The 19,608-nt window shown below is 49.7% G+C and overlaps 1 protein-coding gene across 1 annotated transcript in view; it reads right to left on the bottom strand.

The window, feature by feature from the left end:
• Positions 1-3,810: 3,810 nt before the first annotated feature.
• The window catches only part of SLC6A11 (solute carrier family 6 member 11), a 122,859-nt gene continuing 107,061 nt past the window's right edge, over positions 3,811-19,608 (bottom strand). Inside the window, exons 9-14 of the mRNA XM_017678281.3 lie at positions 17,386-17,498; positions 14,469-14,606; positions 10,579-10,681; positions 9,683-9,783; positions 8,709-8,879; positions 3,811-4,769 (exon numbers count right to left, since the gene is read on the bottom strand). Of these exons, the coding sequence (XP_017533770.2) occupies positions 4,617-4,769; positions 8,709-8,879; positions 9,683-9,783; positions 10,579-10,681; positions 14,469-14,606; positions 17,386-17,498 (779 nt within the window). The 3' untranslated portion in view covers positions 3,811-4,616. The remainder of the gene's footprint in view (positions 4,770-8,708; positions 8,880-9,682; positions 9,784-10,578; positions 10,682-14,468; positions 14,607-17,385; positions 17,499-19,608) is intronic.

Raw genomic sequence — 19,608 nt, 5'->3', positions numbered from 1 at the left:
TACATTGCTTCAGCTCCACTGTCTACACCCCCACCTCCTCCTCCTTCACTTGGCTCAATGCTGTATCCCGCAGGTGCTCTTCACAGGCACGCTTCCCATGAGAGACCCCAAGAACTCTGGATGGCTCTAATGTCCCCCCAAAATGACCAAGAGCCCTGATGTTTTTATGACTCTGGATGGCTCTAACTCTGCAATGCTCCCCAGTGGCTCTTCAGTCTTCCCAGTGGTCCCTGATAACTCCAGACCCCCCACCTCCAGTGCCTGCAGCCCCTCACTACTCCCAAAGGCTTCAATCCCTCACTGGTGGTTCTACATAATTCTCTTGTAACACAGGACCTCCTAACCTCTCCTTCCACTCTCTGGAAGGGGTCCCTTCTATTCTCATTGCCTCTCACTGGCCCCAAACATCCCTTTGTCCATCATCATGAACTCCAGTGGCCTTCTCTCATTTGAGAAACTATGGAGGCTTCCAGAGATCCCTAGTCACCAAAGATGCTTCAAGGCTCCTGAAGACCCTCAGATCTCCCCCACATGGCCTCTACCATCTGTTTCCCCATGGTCTTGAATGATCCATCAATGTCGATGGCCGTGCAGCACTTGGTGGCTCCCAAAAGTTGTCTGTGGGAAGTACATGGGACTTGGAGCCAGGTACCCCTGGGGCTGTTGTTACACAGTCCTGCCGCCATCTAGCTCTGGGACCCTGGGCACATGACTCTACTTCTTTGAGCCTGTCTCCTTATTGGTTGAATGTGAATATGATGCCAACTCACAAGGTAACTGAGGGCAAGGCAATACACATGAAAGGGCCCAGCACTGTTTCCAGCCCTGCACAGTTCTTCTGTGCCTGTTTACTCCCTTTCCTGTGGCAAGCTGAGCCCTTGTTCAGTGAAGGTCCAGTCCCATGGAACACCTACTATGTACCAGGACCTGCACCTGATGAGCATAGTGTTACCTAACTCCCTTACGCTGTCCAAGAGATTGGGGAGGGGCCGTCTGAGCCTCACAGAGGATGAAATTGCACAAGGGGATTATAAAAACAGATCAAGGATGGGGAGGACTTTGGTTTGCACCGTGTTCTCCCAAAAGCAGTTTTATGCCTCTACCTTTGCTCAGGCTGTTCCTTTATCTTAAATTCCCTTCCCTGCCTCATGAAATCTTCCCATCCCTCAAGGTGCAGCTCAAGTCCCATACCCTTGGGTAAGTGGTTGGGTACATTGGCTCTATTTAAACCCAGTAAACCTTGGTTCAACCCAGCTCCTCCACCTTCCAGGAGGTTTAACTAGTATCATTTTAGTTATTTTTAGTTTCTAAACTTCAGTATCTTTATTATGAAAAATGGGATTAATAACACTTACTTCTTAGACTTGTTGTGAGGCTCTGATGAGGTAGTGCAGGTATGCTACCTGGAACATAATAGGTGCTCAACCAACAGCTCTTATTCCTACCCTTGGCACTTGCTGAGTACATGGTCCCTGGCATGTTTTGCACTGCAGCTTCTTGTGAGGATGGTTCTGACACTTCAGCTAGCCTGGAAGCCCTGAGACTAGTGCATGTGTATCCCCTACAAAGTAGACCTTATTCAAAAGGGAGAGGCAGAAAAAAATCAAGGGTTAGCAACAAAGACTGATTTTGCTCCCTACTGGGTAACGAGCTGCCCAGGCCAAGGGCTCGTTTGATTTTTAACAGCCTGAAGTTTTTCAGGGGGCTTCTAGGGGAAACTTGAACCAGGGAGGCTCCCTCTCTAGGTTCTCATTTTCTTCGCCATTCTACTGATGGGTAAGCTAAGGCGCAGAGAAGTAGGCAGACTTGCCCAGTGCCACACTGCAGAACTCAAAGTGGCTGGAGAAGGATGGGAACAGGAAGGCAGAACAGCTTCGCCATGCATTTACTGCTGTCCAGAGGAGTGTGGACACCTGTTCTCTTGACTAAGAACTGTATTCAAAGCAAGGTGTTGCTCCACTTGTCTCAATATCTCTAGTTTTAGGTCCAGGCATGGCATGTGGTTGGTGCTCAGGAAAAGCCTGATATTTGACCCTATTTTCCAAAATTTGCAGCTCTCAGCAATAAGTGGCATTTCTTTGGTGCCTGGTCCCCTCCCCTATTCCAGAGGAAAATCTCTTAGGCCTGAAGTAGGCTTTGACTTCACTTCCAAAGCTCCTCTCTCATTCTCAGGTTATTTCTAGTACGTGATAGAGCTAGGCTGCAGAGTCACACTTGGCCAGCAGCTGTTGCTAGCAACCTCCAAATATGTAACCAAGATGCTTTTTCAAGTATATCATGGAGGTAATAAAAAGCAGGAAGAAAAATTCAATGAATACCACTCTGCTGGGAACAGCCACATATAGTTTTGTCATTCCTTTAATTTTTAAAAATGAGTAAGCAATCATATGCCTTTGAATAAAAACATTCATTATGCAAAACAGTACAACCTTTTTCATTTTTTAATAATACTGTAAATATCTCAGAAAGGATGTATTGTTTCTAATGAATATCAAAAAAGTCACCACAATGACGTTCCCCCCCATTTCCCTCCCACTCCCTCAAAGTTACCCAGATTCTAGTAGGAAATTACAAAAAAAAAAAAAAAAAAAGGATAACCCTCCCTCCACTCTGCCCCACAAGTAGTGGTAAGTGAATGTTAAGTGCTACATGTACAGTGCAGTGCGTCCCTAGGAGACCACGTGGTTGTGTGTCTGTAGGGCTGGTGGTGGAGAACTGCTAGCAGCAACAGAGGGAGCCTCTCTCCCCAGAACCTGTTGGGAGAAGAGCAGATGAGGAGAGACACAAGCAGGGGGCTCAGCCTGAGCCCCAATTTTCCTGGGTCCACTTCCTGTGTCCACCAGATCACACAGCTCTGAGAGAGGCTGGGCAGCCTGGGCATTGTGTGCAAAAGGGGGCCCAGAACCAGGTGTCCCCACCTGTCTGGGAGCATGGCACATCCTTCCTAACAAACTTGAGCCCTCATATGGGGGCTGGCTAGAGCAGAGAAGCTGGGCATTAGGAAACTTTTGGGTGAATCAAATGCAGGTTCCCTACAGGAAATTAGAGCCTTGGTTTGGAGAAAGTGCCTGTTTCTACCAAATAAAATTGGGAACAGAGAGAAAGGATGAAGAATGCACCTGCCCTGTCTCTAACTCAAAATGCAGGACAGAGGCTTGATGTGAAATCCAATTAAAAAAGAAATAAGATCAGTCAGAAAGGTCTGAAGCAGTCTCCAGCCTCCCCACCAAACCCCAGGCCTGCACCCGGCGAGGGTGGGGAGCCCAGTTCTCCCCTCCAGGAAGCGGGTGGCTTCTTTGCCCCCTGGTGAGACAGGCAGGTGTGAGAACTCCCCTAAAAAGCACAGGGAAGAAGCCTCTGAGAGAAGGTTCTGCTGGTGACAGGAGGGATGCAAGGGAATCGAGAGGTAGCAGGATGGTGGGAGAGAGAGGAGGGCAGGCGGCAGCCAGAGGGAGAAGAGGTGGCAGGGGGATGAAGAAGGGACCGGAGGACGAGGCCAGGCTCCAGGCCCTATTGTAGCTCCTTCCCATGGGAGGCTGGTGGAAGGTCTCGTGACACACACATCCCAGCTGGGGCAGCGGCAGGACAGAGCTGCAAGGAGGAGAGCGGCTGCTTCCTGACCCTGAAAACCAGTGCCCACGCAACTCCAGCCCCACCACCCAGGACGGAGCAGCAGGGCTGAGAGCAGACGGACAGGGCAGGAGGGGCTGGGTCCTGGGGGCCAAGGACCTGACTGGTCTCTAGAGAATGGAGCCACTTGGATAAAATCAAACTAGACTTTTTGGGAGAACAAATATCACCACCACATCGTTTCAATGACAAACTTGATTTTAAATAAGTAGGTGAAGGTGGTTTGGAGGGTGACGGTGTGCAGGGTCTTCAGAAGAACCCAAGGTCGGTGGCAGTTCTGCCAGCAGTGAGGCATCAGGAGAATCACCAGAGACGCAGCCAGGCTGGGAAGGGCTTCAGAGGTCACCTGACCCAGCCCTCCCCATTTGGAAGATAGGGAAACTGAGGCAGGGAAGGGGAAAGGAGGGCTCAAGGCCACTTAGAGGGGACAGGGCAGTGGGAGGTCTGAGGTCTGGTAGGACTTCCTTCTCAGACACAGCCTTGCTGACTGCAAACCCACTAAGAGGTTAGGAGACTGAAAGGGAGGGCTTGAAGGCAAAGCCTTCCCCTGGGGGCACGGGAGGAGGGGCAGCTGCAATGGTCAGGGACAAACATGGGACATGGACTGGTCAGTTAAAAGGCTGAGAGAGGAGGACAGGCATGGCTCCCACCCAACCTGCCCCACAGCCTGGGTATAAAAGTTTGACCATAGGATACAACTTCCTGGCCCCTAGAAAATATTGTTTAAAACCGTCCTAGCACAAGAAGATTCTGCTAGTCCCTGCACAGTATTATCTCTTTGTAATGTTACTTACATGATAACGGGGGCGAAGAGGGGAATGTGACTTTGTACGAGAGTGTACACAGCCACCTTAAAATTAACTTGTTAATAAATCCTGTGCAAAATGAGCAAGCCTCTACCATTAGGTGACGTGCATGTTTCAGATATTCATTTATACACACGGTGGGAGGAGAGGAAGGAGGGGCGTCCGAGGCACACACGTCACTCAGAAGTGCGTCTCCTTCTCTGTGATGGCTGCAATGGTCCCATCGCCCTTGAGTTTGGCTTCACAGTCATTAACCATCACTGTCCGTGGGCCTGTCCCAAGCTTGCCCCGCATTTTCAGATTGGAGCTCGGGATCGTCAACTTGCGGAATTTCTAAATGGTTGAAGAGGAGAAGAGCTGTTTGAGAGTGGCTGCCAGGGTCCTGGACCCTGCCGTGGCCTCTCCCAGCTACCTGGGCGGACACCATGGGGTCATGGAATCATCAGACTCAGGTCTGGGTCCCATGTCTGCCACTTAAAGCTCTGTTCTGGGTGATGAACTGACTCCCAGGGTCTCAGTTTCCTCCTCCAGAAAACCAGACAATGGAGGGAGCCACCCCCTGCGTTTGCTGGGGAGTAGGGAGGGGATGGTATGCAGAAGTGCTCAGCCTTGTGCCTGGCTGACAGCCAAGGGGGCTGTACTCAGGGCCAACTGCCTCATTCCTTCCCTCTGGGAAAGAGAATCTCGCTAGGGTTTGAATCTCTGCTCAGCCTCTCACCAGCTGTGGTAGGCAGCTAACCTCCATGTGTTGCCTTTTCCTTCTCTGTGAAGTGGGCTAATTGTTTCTGTCTGTCTGGTCTGTTGTGAGGGGAAGTAAGGGCAGTTTCTATAATGCTTGCTGGAGAAGTGGGCATGTTTCCCACAAAAGGGGAGGCGTCATGCAGCCAACTGCACAGCAGAATGTGTAAGGTGTCCAGTGTGCTCCTCCGGCAGTGCTTGAGGATGAACACATTATCACAAATCAGGGTCCATGATGCCTTGCAAAATGGCCAGCCATGGGCCAGGCCTGGGTGGGGCAGCTATCATCCACACACTACTGGTGATGGAGTGGAGCCCACGCACAGACTCCTGACACTTTCTCCTGTTGCCACTGCTCTGCCTTAGGACCCCTCACCACAGCTTCATGTGCCTGCCACCTGGGTTCCCTGGGGAGAAGACCAGGATTTGGGAGGTCCTTCTGGGCATAAACCCTTTTCCCAGGAAGGCTGGGAAGACTTCTGGGTGGCTGGTTTCTCAAGATCAAGGTGCTGTCTTCATTTTCAGATCCTCCCGTGCCCAGGAAGCTGAACCTATGTTGCCCGGGAAGGATTAACTGGCAGACTCCCCTGTGCTCCACACCTGCAGGGAGCCAGGCACTGCACTAGGCCCCTAACACAAGACAGGAGTTAACAACATGGGCTCTGTAGCCAGGGGCCTGGGTTTGAATCCCAGCTCTACCACTTAACTGGGGCAAGAAACTTAGATTCCCTGTGCCTCAGTTTTCTTTTCTGTCAAAGGGGGATAACAATGGTACCCACTTTCTAGGATTATCACAAGGCTAGGTAAATGGACCTGGCCAAAGATAAGCACAGACTATCCATCCTCACAGTGATTCTCTGAGTTAAGTACCACTGACCTCATTTTTCCTTCCAGATCCTTCCTGTCAGTGGGCAGAACCTTCTGGAAACAGAGGGAGGTGAACTAACTGGTGTAAGTTCCCTCAATAAAGGAGGTGTGGAAACCAGGTCTGATACCTCTAAAGAATTCACTGTCTTTAATAAGCCTTGCTCGCACAGCAGGTGTGACTGGGGAGGAAGACTGAGGAAGCTCAGGAAAGTAGCCTCTCCTTCCTCCCTCCCTCACACCCCAGGCCTGAGGCAATCTCTGGAGGTTCCACTAGGAGACACCGGGCATTTCTGGTACCAGAAGGCCGCTGGAAGTTCGGATAAGGGCCTGCAGTGTCCAATGACATGGTTTGGTTTCAGACAGTTGAACAACCATCCTTACTCTACATTTCTTGCAGGAGCCTGACTTTCTTCGGGGGCATGAGCAAGCTTAGAAAGGGAACTCCCCTCTCAGCTTGCTCCTTCTAGCTGGGTGCATGGCTATTTCTGGAGCCCAGGCCCCTCTGGGGTCAGGCAGGCTGGGTGAAGCTGACTGAGCTGGCACTCACATTTGGGAGCCTGCACACACACTATGGCCCTGTCTCCCTCTGGCCTTGTCCTGGGAGACAAAGGTCAATCCCAAGATCCCTGGGACGTGGCACTGGGGCAGAGAGAGGGCCTGGCAATGGAATGAGGCCAGTGCAGCAGAGAAATGAGGCAGCGAAACTTGGGGTGAGAGTGTTGACCTCAGAGATCCTGCTCCGTTACTTGAAGGCTGTGTGCCCTTGGGTAAATTCCTTCACTTCTCTGTGCTTCAGCTTCCCCATCTGTGAAATGGGGCAATAAGAGCCTCCACCTCACAGGATTGCTATGAGGATTAAATGGCTCAGTGTTTGTAAACAGCTTAGAATAGTGTCTAGCACAAGGCAAACAGTTTGCTAAATGAGTGAGAAACTGACTCAAACCATCTGATCTGCCAGCAGGTGGGAAAGGAGAGTAAACAGAGAGTGGGTGCTCTGGAGTAAGATGGCTTGGGTGCTGCTGATTCAGTCTGCTACCAAGACCACATGCTGTACGTGTCCATCGACAGGAAATGTCCGGACTACACAAATACATAGAGACAGAAAGGCGATCAATTCGTGGTTGTCTGGGGAATGGGATTAACTCTGAATGGGCAGGAGGTGTCATATTAAGATGACGAAAATGTTCTAAATGGACCTGTGATGATCATCACACTGTGCAGAACGTTCCTTTAAAAATCATCGAATTGTACACCCCAAAAGGGGTGAATTTTGACACATAAAACATACCTCAATAAATTTTTTACAAAAAATTTGGTTTCCACTATGGAAAACAGTAGAGAGCTTCCTCAAAATATTAAAATTATAACTACCACATGATCCAGAAATTCCACTTTTGGGTATTTATTCATAAGGAAAGAAAACACTAACTTGAAAAGATATCTGCATTCCCATGTTCACAGCAGCATTATTTCCACTAGCGAAGACATGGAAGCAACCTGAAGTGTCCATCAATGGATGAATGGATAAGGGAAATGTGGTATATGTATACATACAATAGAATATTATTCAGCCAGCCATAAAAAATAATGGAATCTTGCCATTTGTAACAACCTGGATGGCCCTTATGGGCCTCATACTAAATTAGATAAGTCAGATAGCATATGATCTCATATGTGGCATCTTAAAAAAACGAACTCATGGATAGAAGAGGTAGGTGGTTGGCAGAGGTGAGGTGAAGGGTGGGCGATGGGAGAAATGGGTGAAAGTGGTCAAAAGGTACAAACCTCCAGTTATAAAATAAATAAGCATGTAGACATAATGTATAGTGATGACTATAATTAATAATACTGCATTGCATACTTAAAGTTGCTGAAAGAGTAAATCTTAAAAGTTCTTATCACAAGAAAAAAAATGTGTAACTGTGGTGATAAATGTTTGATTTACTGTGGTGATCATTTTACAAAATATAAAAACACAGACTCATGTTGTAAACCTGGAACTACTATAATGTTATATGTCAGTTATATGTCAATAAAAAAATTGATTTGCTAATTTTTGGCTGTGTGATGCTAATGTTCGGTTGAGTGACTAATTTCCCTGAGCTTCGGTTTCCTTGCTTATTAAATGCAGGAAATGATGCCAGTACTCTGGTTAGCTTGGAGAACTAAGGGAGATATTGCATATAGGGAGCCTGGCATGGTACCAACCTGGGACAGGTCTTCCCCGAATGGCAGGTCCTCTCCCTCTGCCTGGGGAATGGGGTCCCTAATGAATTAACTGAACAGTAGGGTCCATGGCTCGGTCACTCTCTGTTCCAGGTCCTGGTCTTGTGCTTTCCCTCTGTGAGCTCACTGAGTCCTCACAAAATCTCTGTAATTTAGGGGCTGCTCTTGTCCCTATTTTACAGATGAGGAAACTGAGGCTGGGATCAGAGACACCGGCTCAACCCTGAAGCCTCACAGAGGCACCACAATGGTGCTAATGAACACCTGCCAAGGGAGGGGCTGGCAGGGTTCCCCTGAGAGAGACATGGGGGCACATCCTCATCGCACCGCTGCCCAGAGGAGGAGGATGAGACCCAGGGAGCAGAGCCACAGCCAGGCCCTGTCCTACGGCCTCAGTCCCCGCAGAGCCCCACTTGCCACGTGTCTCTCCAGCTGTCTCACCTCAGGCAGCGTCCCCTCCGTCTTCCACACCTTGATGAAGGTCCAGAGCGGGATGCAGAGCATGGAGGACAGGGCCATGAGCCAGCCGATGCCGTAGCCCCAGGCAGGGTAGGTGTAGATGTTATTGTACTTTAGAGGTTTGTATTTGACCAGGAAGAAGATGAAGATACTCTGTGGAGAGATGGGGAGGGGTCTGTGGGGGCCAGCCGTCAGCCCTGCCCAACCCTGATGGGGACAGATTCAGGCCTGCAGGTGGCCAGCAGGGAATTGGGTTGACCCCATGTGACATGAGGCTGTGCTCCTGTCCACAGTAAGTTTGAGGCCCGGACCACGAGCATCAGACACAAAAGGAATGGACTCCACAGTTCTGGGGACATCAGTGGGGCTGTGACACCCTCCCTACCTACCCACAGGCCTCCACCCAGTCAGGAATTTCTTTTTTTTCCTAGCATATCTCAGGGCTGCTCTCAAAGTTGTCTTTCAACTACAGGGGTTTGTAAAGATATTTTGAGATACTTCCAGTGCCAAGAACTGGGTGAAAGGCGGTGGGGTTGACTTTTTTATTAAACACCTGCTCACAAAGGCCTCTCTGTGGTCTGGTTGGAAGGGCGGAGCTTGAGTCCCAACTTTTCTCTTAGTTCTGATGCTTCTGCAATAACAAGGCCAAACATCTCTCACAGATCCTCAGCCCCCAGGGAAGTAAGCCCCAGCCACATGGCTTGTAGGTAAAGAATCTGAGGCTTCGAGAAGGGAAGTGAGTTGCTCATGGTTACACAGCAACCTGGGGTCCTAGTGAGGCTACCTTCCTCCCTCACTAAGCCCAGAGACTGTCCCAATGGCTCCAACTTAGAAAGGTGTCTGATGCCTCGGTCTCTCTGAGTGCACAGAGGGTCACCCAGGAGGCCAGCAGGCTTGGGGCTCTGGAGTGGAAAAGTAGGTGGGTGGGCTAGCGGTGGCTTCTGGCGGGCCCTTACCGCACAGATCCCGGGGGTCACGACCTTCCAGCACCATTTAATGAGTGACAATGGCCGGTAGCCAATCATGTCTTCGATGTTATCATAGAAGCGGTTGCTTCCTGTCCAGAATAAAACAGACAGGCACACACTCCAGCAAGGTTTTGCACAGGACTTTAAGAAAGGTTACTAGTGTTTCCTTTCCCCACCCTGAGGGAGACACTATGGCTTGGGCTTATTTACTTCTTAAAAACTCCAAGATGTTACAGTGGTGAGGTTTCAGAATAAACTGCCAGAGGGATTCTGGTCTGATGTTGGGAAGGGCCCTTGACCTTTGGTGGTGAGGCCTGGCAATGGTGAAGAGTTTCTAGGGAAAGGTGGCAGGTGGTCTCCTTGAGAGGCAGCACCAGGGACTGGCTGACTTGCGGGGGATGGGGGTCAGGGCCCTGAAGACGAGGGTCTGGCTGGGCTGTTAATGAGTGGGGTGGCCCTCCGGGGCATAGATTCTGGAAGCATACTCTCAGTGGGAGTGTCCATCACCAATGAGCCCAGCAACCCTCACCTGCTGATTTGGTTTAGGGAACAGGAGGACCAAAGGGCATGTGCTGGCTCCTCTGCCTGTATTTTCTCCTACTTGGAGACCTGATGATGACCACCCCATTTCACAGATGTGAAAACTGAGCCTCAGCGGCAGAAGGCCCTTCCCGAGGTCATAGTGCCTGGGCCCAGCACCCTGCCCTGTGCTGGAGGCATGTAAAAGCAGGAAGCTGTCCTGACAAGTGAGAAAGGCCAAGGAGTCCCTGAGGGGAAGGAGGAAGGGGTCGACAGGGATGGAGACATGCTACAGGCCCCCTAGCACCCATGGGCTGGGCCCTGCAGTGGGCCCTAGGGTGTGGGCAGGCTCAGCCACTACTCACCGTACACCCAGCCGATGCAGACACACTCAAAGATGGCCACAAAGAGAAGGCACATCCCACTGGCAGCATAGGAGTCAAAGAGCTGGAAGATGTACATGCCGCCCTGCAGGGCAGGAGGACAGATACATGGACAGAGGGATAGAAAGACATAGCAGAGCAAGGTCAGACAGCCTGCCTCAGAAAGGCCTCTCTGCTCTACCCTGTGGCTACCATGGGCAAGGAGACACCTCCACTAGGGCACGCTGCTGCTCCCCTGTGTCCCTAGAACACTGAACCCTCTATACCTGGGTGCCCCCTAAGATACCTCCCTCTAGGGGTTGCAGGGATTGAGATGGTTTGTCTTGTCTCCGTTCTCCAAATGCCAGAGATGACACTGAAAACCAGAGCCTGGGGGTGGGCAGCCTCAGCATCTCTGCCCAGATGCCTCTAACAGCCTCCCCACTGGCCTTCCTGCCTTCAGCCTCACCCTCTCCAACCCTTCCACACATCAGTTTTCACAGGGACCTTTCTACCACGCAAATCCAGCCACATCATTCACACTGTAAGATAACCCCTTGGCTTCCTTCAGCCTGCCAGTCAGGGCCACCCTCCCCACTTGGCCTTATCTTCCCTTCCTACCCTCAACGTGCTCCCTCCTGGGCAGACCAAGGGACAGTCTCTCCTCTGTGCCTTTGCATATGTTGTTCCCTTTCACTTGATAAGTTCCTTCAAAGCTCAGCTGAAATGTCAACTACTCCAAGAAGCCCTCCCTGACAGCCTCATTCTTTCTTTGGGCCTCCATAGCACATTATATGGGCTCATAATTTTAAGAAACTGTTTCCCAGTCAGCTGCTCTATTAGTTCTGAACTCCCACTGGGAAGGCCCTCAAGCTGGTCCTACATGTCTCCCCTCAGTGCAGGGTCTGCTCACAGTAGGTCCTATCAAGTGTAAGTTAAATTTGGGGAGGGACTCTGCATGGTTTGTCCACAGCTGTTTCGTTTTCTGGCCCAGGACTTCCCACATAGTAAGTGTACAATCTTTGTGGGATGCAGCAATGACATGGGCCAGTTCTGTAATATACAAATCTGTGATGCTGAAGTTCAGGGGAGGGCTTGGAGGTGCAAGCTCAGCTGGCCAAGGTGATCTGGGAAGGTTCCTAGGAAGGAGGGGAGGCCAGCTGCAGATGTGGGAAGGGCTGGGATCTGTAAAGAAAATCTTTATAACCCAATGAGAGTCCCTATGGGAACAAAATCAAAAGCAGGGGAAATAAAAGTGAAAAAATGGAGGCAGAATCAGGCTGGGAAAGGCATTCTGAATGCCAGGACAAGGGAGGTTAAGAGACCACGATGAAGCCTGGACAGCCTCCTGTGTATCTGCTATGGAATTCAGCTTCTTCCCAGTGCTCCCACAGCCCCCAGGGCTCCCTTGTATTATGCCAGACCACACACCTTGAGACTGTTTGTTTCCTCATTCATCTTTCTAGATCAGGAGCCCACTAGATCTCAGTGCCCACAGGGCCAGACAGATAACACAAGTGAGAAAGGCAGGCCTGGCGTGTGTGACACCAGGGAGTGGTGGGGACTATGGCTAACCAGAGAACACAGGACCCGTTTGGCCACACAATTCTGGTCCATTGTTCGTGGGGTATAGAGGCCTGGGTGTGGCCAGATCTGCAGGTTTTCTGGAAGATGCCAGAAATCCTGACGTTCATGAGAATTCTTTTTCTCCAATTGCTGGCCACCTCTTCATGTTCTTAAAACACACAGTGAAGGTGAAACAAAGCAGATCTCTGGGATGTATCTGGTCTGGGGTCTCCCATCTGTAAAGAATGTGGCGGATATTCAGGTCTGTGAAAGTAAGAGCAGTTCTGAGCTTCTGTGACTAGCAGTGGGCTTGACTTTCTGAGTTGAAAATCTGAGAACACCCTCCTAATTGCTTTCCTGAGTGTCTTCTTCCATGAATATCATACATTAAAACAAAACAAACACCTTAGAAGGAACCTTCACATAGTGCTAAGCACCAGGGTGTTTGAACTGCTTCCCATATCTCAATCCAGGTGATCTTTCACTGCAATTACAAGGCACTGTTCTTATCTCCAGTGTCCATATGGGGAAATTAAGGCACAGAACAGTGAGAAACTTGCCACAGGTCATCCAGCTAGCTGGCCGTGGGGCTAAGGATTGAATGCAGGCTGGCTGCAGAGCCCATGCTCTTAACCACCTATCACACTGTCTTGCTCAAGGTAAGAAATCTGTGGTCTATTTTTCCCCTTGAGACGAGTTTAAATGAGTATAGATGAAGGAGCAGATCCTGCCAGCAATTACTGTGAAGGCTGAGGCTGATGCAGTCCATTTGGCAATTTGAACTTCCCCAGTGCGATCACTCACAGATACTCCTCCTCCACGGAGTCAGGAGGCTGGCTTGGGAAACCCAAGTATCTGCTGATGAACTGTCTTGGGTAGCTACAGCGCAGGCTCCCTGATGGGCCCCAGGGGTCATGAAGCACCCTTAGGCAGACCAGGGGCCTCAGGTAGGGGGTAGGCACGAAGGCTCTGTGGAAAGGGGGCACCCAAGGCAGAGGGTGCAGGAGGGTCCCCTCCACCTGCCTGCTGCTCCAAGCCAGTCACGCCCATGCCAATTCCTGCTTTTCCGTCCCTGTCACCTCTTGAGCACATCAGGTTAACCCTCCAATTTGTATGTGACAGAAAACTCTACTTTGCGTAATTAATCAGCATTTAATGAGGCCCTGCTCACTGCAGTGCTGGTTTCTCTGTGTGGGGAGAGGTGAGGTGGAAATGGGAAATGCCTCACCATTCATTTACTCAAATACTGATTATCACTTCCATTAATGTGACAATGACTAGGAGCAGTAATAACAGCTGCCACCATGCCCCAAGGGCACAGCCTGCAAAGCCAGCTCTGTTCTCCTGGACCTTGGGCCTGGCTGGGGAGTCAGGTGAACAGAATGTCACTGTAATGGGGGGGAGTGGACTTGGCTGAGCTTGGAACAGAGTTAGGGGAGGGGGAAAAGCAGAGGAGGCTTCCAGGAGGAGGCAGTGTTTGAACAAAGTAGTGCAGGATGGGGAGGATAAACGGACTAACCTCAGTACCACCTCAGCTGCTTGGATGGATTGAGTTCCCTCATTTCTTTTCATGTTCCTTACAAAACCTCTTCTTTTCTCTAGGCAAAAGTTTTCTGTTTTTGTTTTTTTTAAATAATTAATGTTTTGAGTGTGAGGGAAGATAACTATCTCACCATCCCAAGTTACCTGAAAAAGTATTTATTAGACAGGGTGGCTGCAGGAGGGGAGAGCAACATGGTTTTACGAGACAGTCTTAATCCGGAGGTCCTGGTGATACCCTCCTTACTCACAGGCCCAGCAGAGACAAGAAGAGGGTCACATAGAGGGCTGGGGCTGGACCACACTGTGCCTGAAGGTGCCAAACTTCCTCGTTTGAGTCTATTGCTAACTGATGTCCCAGAAAAGAGTGCTCTGAACTTAAGGCCAATAACAGTAACTAGCTGAGGGGTTTGTGGCTGACACTGTGCCCTTCACTCAGAAGTTGCTGCAAGGGGTGGCCTGTATATCCAGATGCTCATGATTGCCAGGTAAGCCCAGGATTTCCCTCTGAGTTTTCTTTCCCTCTGGTAATGACAGTGGCAACCTCTAGCTAAACATTTATACATATAAGACATTGTGCTCAGGCCTTAATGATAACCTTTGATGTTCCAACAACTCATTGCTAAGATGAGAAAACAGAGTCCCAGAGAAGTCCTAAAGCTGGCTTGGGTCTCACAGCTAGTCAATTTCAGAGCTGGCATATGACATCAGATCTGCCTAACCCAGAGCCCAGGCACTTACTCCTTGATATCCCAATCTCATCGCTTACTTCTGTCCATGTCACTCACCTCTGTTAACATCACGAGGCCCAGAAAATAGGAGACAACCGACAGGGCCAGGATGAGCAGCTCCCGCCGATAGCCCCTCCGGAAGACCTTGGGGTACATGTCCACTACAGCTGTCACAAGGCTTTCCACGCACACAAACTGGACGGGGTAGACATAACGGTGTCAAGCCCACAAGAAAGGCTGTTCTTAGCGGCCTGGCTCTGGGAAAGCACAGCAGGCCTAAGCCTTTGGCTTCCTTTCCACTCGGCCTTACCTTCATCTCCACACTCACACTGACAGGGTCAGAGAGGACTGAGAATAACAACAGTCCCAGCATGTACAGAACTCCAGCATGCCCTTTTAGCAGATGAGAACCCTGAGGCTCAGAGAGGGGAAGTAACCTGCCTAAGGTCACTCAGCAAGGAAGTGGTAGAGTCAGGGCTTGACCTGGGGTCTCCTGCCTCTAAAGTTAGTACTCTTTCTCCCCTACGCTGCCTCTCATGTGCCTATGTGCTGGGCACTATTTCGGGGTTCACAAATTGAAGGAGACCCAGCCTCTGCCTGGGAGGCAAGACAGGAGTCTCTGTAACTGTGCTGAGAGCTATGCTCTGCTGGTGGCAGGCTCTGGTTCTCTAGGACTGGGACAGTTCCTTTGTCCTTTGCATATGGTGGGCAAATGCCCTTCTGCTGGGTGGAGGGCAACAGAGGTGAGCAATACCCAGTGCCGTGTTTCTGCTGTGTGAGTCTCTGTGCAGAGCATGAGCCACTAAGTATCTGTGCCCTGCCACACTGAGACAGGGCCAGCCACGTGGCGCCAGGTCCATTCCTATTCACCCAGCAACACCCAGCCCAGATATCCCCATATACCTACCTCCCCGTCCCTGTGTTCTCCCAGCACTGAGAGCAGAATTCCCTCGTAAGCTCTTTCCTGCCCCTCGTCCTTGCCCCCAGCCTGAGCCGGCAGCCCCTGCCTCTCCTCTAGGCCCAGTCCATACACCCTCAGCCTCTGGGGCCCATTCTGGCTTATACCTGTGTGCTTACTAGAGGGCCAGGGCCCCATCATATTCATCTATCTACTTCCAGTGGCATAAAGGAGATGCTAGAAAATGTTTGAGAAATTAACAGTAATGATAATAGTGGCAAATACACAGTGCTTCTCGTGTGCTAGCCTGTTCTAAGCAGTTTAACAGATGTTAACATATTTCATTTATAAATAGTAAATACTATTATTACCCCTGTTTTGTAAATGAGGACACAGAAGCCTAGGGGGGTAAGCAACTTGCCCGAGCTCACAGAGGTGTTCAGTGATAGAGCCTGAATTTGAACCAAGCAACTGTGTTCCAGAGCTGGGCTTTAACCACTGCACTGAATGGCCAGTTGGGAAGGTGGGAGGAGCACCGGATTCATCTCCCATGTGGGGAGACTCTCTTCCCTGTAGCCACTTCTTGATCCCAAATCCTTTCCAATTTACATGTACCTCCTCAGGAAAGGTATTTCCAACTTCACTGTACAGACAAATGTACTGAAGCAATGAGGCCAGAGGCACACAGCCGGCCAGGGGCATGGAGCTGGGACTCACACCCAGCCCTGTCTGACTCCAAGGCCCAGGCTCCTACCCTCCTGGCTGCCCTGCCTCTACTACAAGGCTGGCTCTGGTCATCTTTCCAGAGCCCCCAGGGAAGGAAGGAGGTGCAATTCAGGGGAGGCTGTTTATCCAGGATGGAAACTGAAGAGACATCAGAGCATGTGAGTTAAGAGGCCCACAGACCTGGGTCCACGTCTCAGGAAGTCTCAGCATCTCTGAGCCTCAGTTTCTTTATCTGCAAATCACGGATGACAACAGCCCCACCCCCCCCAGTTACGTGGCTATTGTGACAAAAAACTGAGGACATCTCAGCACGTATGGGGGTGAGCAGAGCAGCCATCTGCTCTCTCAGCCATACCTCCAGGTCCCCAGGCCCCCTCTGCAAACAGAACATCTCAGCCCAAGTATCCGGCCAGCTTAGTTCAGGGCTCAGGGCTCACAGGGCCTGGTCCCAGCCCCACCTCTCTCTGCTGAGGCTGGCCTGTCTCTGCAATGCATAAGCCGCCGATCCCAAGCCTTCTGCCCTGAACAATGGAAGGGAAGGTTATCAGCAGAAACACCTGGCGCTGTAGCAGCCGGGCTTAACAGTTTCAAAGAAACCATCCAGGGGAAGAAATTGGACTTTGCTGGATTGACAGACATGCTGGTCATGGGACCTGGGTGCTACTTTGACTTGCACAAGGTCACGGCTGGGAGACAGCAACTCCCCAACAGACCCCAGTCTCATAGCGGAGCCCCGGGCTTTGGCTGGAAGATGTCTTCTGGGGCTCTTAGGGAAACCAGCTGAGATGGAGCAGCAGGGCCAAGGCAGGTATCTGGGGGTGAAGAGCAACTGGAGGTCACAGGATTCTGGCTGGAAGACTAAGGATAGGACTGGAGGAGGGCTGGGAGGGCAGGCTGGGGTGAGTTTATAGTGGGAGAAGACGTAAGTGCCTGCATTCATGAGGGGATAAAGGAAAATGTGCATATGGTGAAATTGCTAATTCTAACTGTTCACCGTTTACTGAGGAAGGCAGGCTGCCAAGTGGAAGGTGGATCTGGGAGCCCTACAGGCAAGGATGAGAACAGAGGCAGGAGGATGGGGCGTGGGGGGAGTGAGAGCTGGTTGGGGTACTGAGGATGCGGGTGGCTTGTCATGGGGGTGTGTCATGGGGCCTCCAACACAGAGAAGGGGGAAGAAGGAGAAGGTGCTTTTGTACGTCCCTGCATCCTCTGTGATTTGGTCAGGACAGGGCCACTGCTGTGGGGCCCTTGGTGACAACTAGCACTGGGAATGTTGTGGCCAGGCTCCTGAGACACTCCTATGAGCAGCACCTGGCCGCCCTGCCCCCCAGCCTGGGCTCCCCACCTTACCTGGCTGTCCAGGCCCAGGAAGATGAGCATCATGAAGAACAAGGTGGCCCACAGTGGGGAGAGAGGCATCATGGTGACAGCCTTGGGGTAAGCGATGAAGGCCAGGCCAGGGCCTGGAGAGGAAGGAGACAGAAAAAGGTGCTGGGTGGAGTTCAGGCCCTCATTCAGTTGTTTTAATCCATCATGTATTGAGTGCTTCCTTTGTGCCAGGTGCTGTGCCTAATTCTCACTTAAATCTCCCGGCTACCCTTCGTGGTTGATACTGTCATGATGCGCATCATGCAGATGAGCAAACTGAGGCACAGAGAGGTAAGCTAGGGCCTGAGAGGGCAGGATTTTAACCCAGTCTGGTCCGACACACAGACCTTCCTCTGCAGACCTGTCCCTACCGCTTTCATCTGGGTGGGGGTGGGGAGTGGTTCGTGTGAAAATGCAGGTTCTCCAGCCCATCCCAGAGATTCTGATTCAGCTCGCCTATGGCGAAGCAAAGGTCTGGCACCTTATGGTTCCAGTGCAGGGAGTTAGGAGTCCAGGCTTGGACAAGTGATGTTCCACCCAGGCTGCCTCTTCTCTTGGGTTCTTGCCCTCGTTTTCCAGGTCCACACTCACTTATTTTGGCTGCTCCAAATAGAGGGCTTGGCTAGCATGTCCTCAGGATAAGCTTTATTACTATCAGGGGAGAGATCCTTGAAGTTCCAGGCCTGTAGCACAGTGATCAAGGGCACAGCCTCTGCAGCCAGATGCCTGGCTTCAAATACTCTTTCTTTGCTGTGATCTTTATCTCTGTTTCCTCAGCTGAAAAATGTGGATAATGAAGTCCTACCTAATAAGGTGGTTTTGAGAATTCAGCAACATGATGCAGAATATAGAAAGCAATTAGAAAGGAAATGCTCAGTAAACATTAACTCTGATTTTTTTTTCTACCTTAAAAGCTCGCTTATTAAAGTCTAATTAACCTACAATAAGCACTTGTTTTAAGTGTACAGTTCAATGAGTTTCAAAAAGTGTACACAAGGAAGCAACCACCACTGGAATCAAGATGTAGAGCTGTTCCACTGTCCCCTGGGAACCCTCTCCAGTCTCTCTACAAGGATTCCCTATCTTTGCCCTGGGCAAACATTGATCTTTTTTTTCCCACTTGAGATTAGCTTTGTCCCTCCTATCTAGGAGTAGAATTTCCAGGTCATGTGGTAACTGTATATTTAACTTTTCTAAGAAATGCCAAACTAATTTCCAAAGTAGCTGTGTCATTTTACCTTCTAAATAGCCATGTTTGAGATTTCCAATGGGTCTATATCCTTGCCGACACTGGTATCATAAGTCATTTAAATTTAGTTACAGCAGTGTGAGGTGTTATGTGCCATTATAGTTTTACTGGTTTCCCTGATGACTAATAATTTGGGTATCTTCACATATCTTTATTGTCCACTCTTATATTTTCTCTTGTGAGGGGCCTGTTGAGTTTTTGCCTATTTTTTTTTTACTGGGTTATCTCCTTTTTACTAAGTTATGAGAATTCTTTATATATTTGGGATATAAATTCTTTATCAAAGAAGTATTAAAATATTTTCTCCTTGTCTGTAGCTTGCCTTTTAAGTTTCTTAATGGTGTCCTGTGAAGAAAAGTTTTAAACTTTCCAATTGTTTGTTGCTAGCATATAAAAAATACAAAACAGTTTGGTTTATTGTCCTTTTATCCTGTGACCTAGGTTCACTTATTAATTTTTTTCTGTAGGTTTCTTAGGATTTTTCTATGCAGCCAATCATGTTGTTTATGTTATGATTCTTCCTTTCCAATCTTAATGCCTTTTATTCTTCTTTCCTTAGTGCACTCTTGAGGGACTCCAGTACTATATGGAAAATGAGTAGAGACAGTATACATCCTTGCTTTGTTTCTGATTTTAGGGGAAAGCATTTACTATATAATAGGAAATTAACAATGGTATATTACTACTAATTAAACTACAGACCTTATTCATATTCTATCAGTTTTTCTCCTTACGTCCTTTTCTCTGTTCCAGTATCCAATTCAGGATTCCACATTGCACTGCATAGTTGTTCTTTCTTTGGTCAACTCCAGTCTGTGACAGTTCTTTTGTCTTGTTTTGTCTCTCATGACCTTGATATTTTTGATGAGTACTAGTCATCATTTTGCAGAATGTTCCTTAAATCAGGTTTGTCTGATGCTATCTCATTATTAAACTGAAGTTATGTTTTTTCTTTT

Source organism: Manis javanica, chromosome 3 (genome assembly GCF_040802235.1).
Source record: "Manis javanica isolate MJ-LG chromosome 3, MJ_LKY, whole genome shotgun sequence".
Classification (NCBI taxonomy): domain Eukaryota; kingdom Metazoa; phylum Chordata; class Mammalia; order Pholidota; family Manidae; genus Manis; species Manis javanica.
This window is presented reverse-complemented; position numbering and strand designations above follow the sequence as displayed.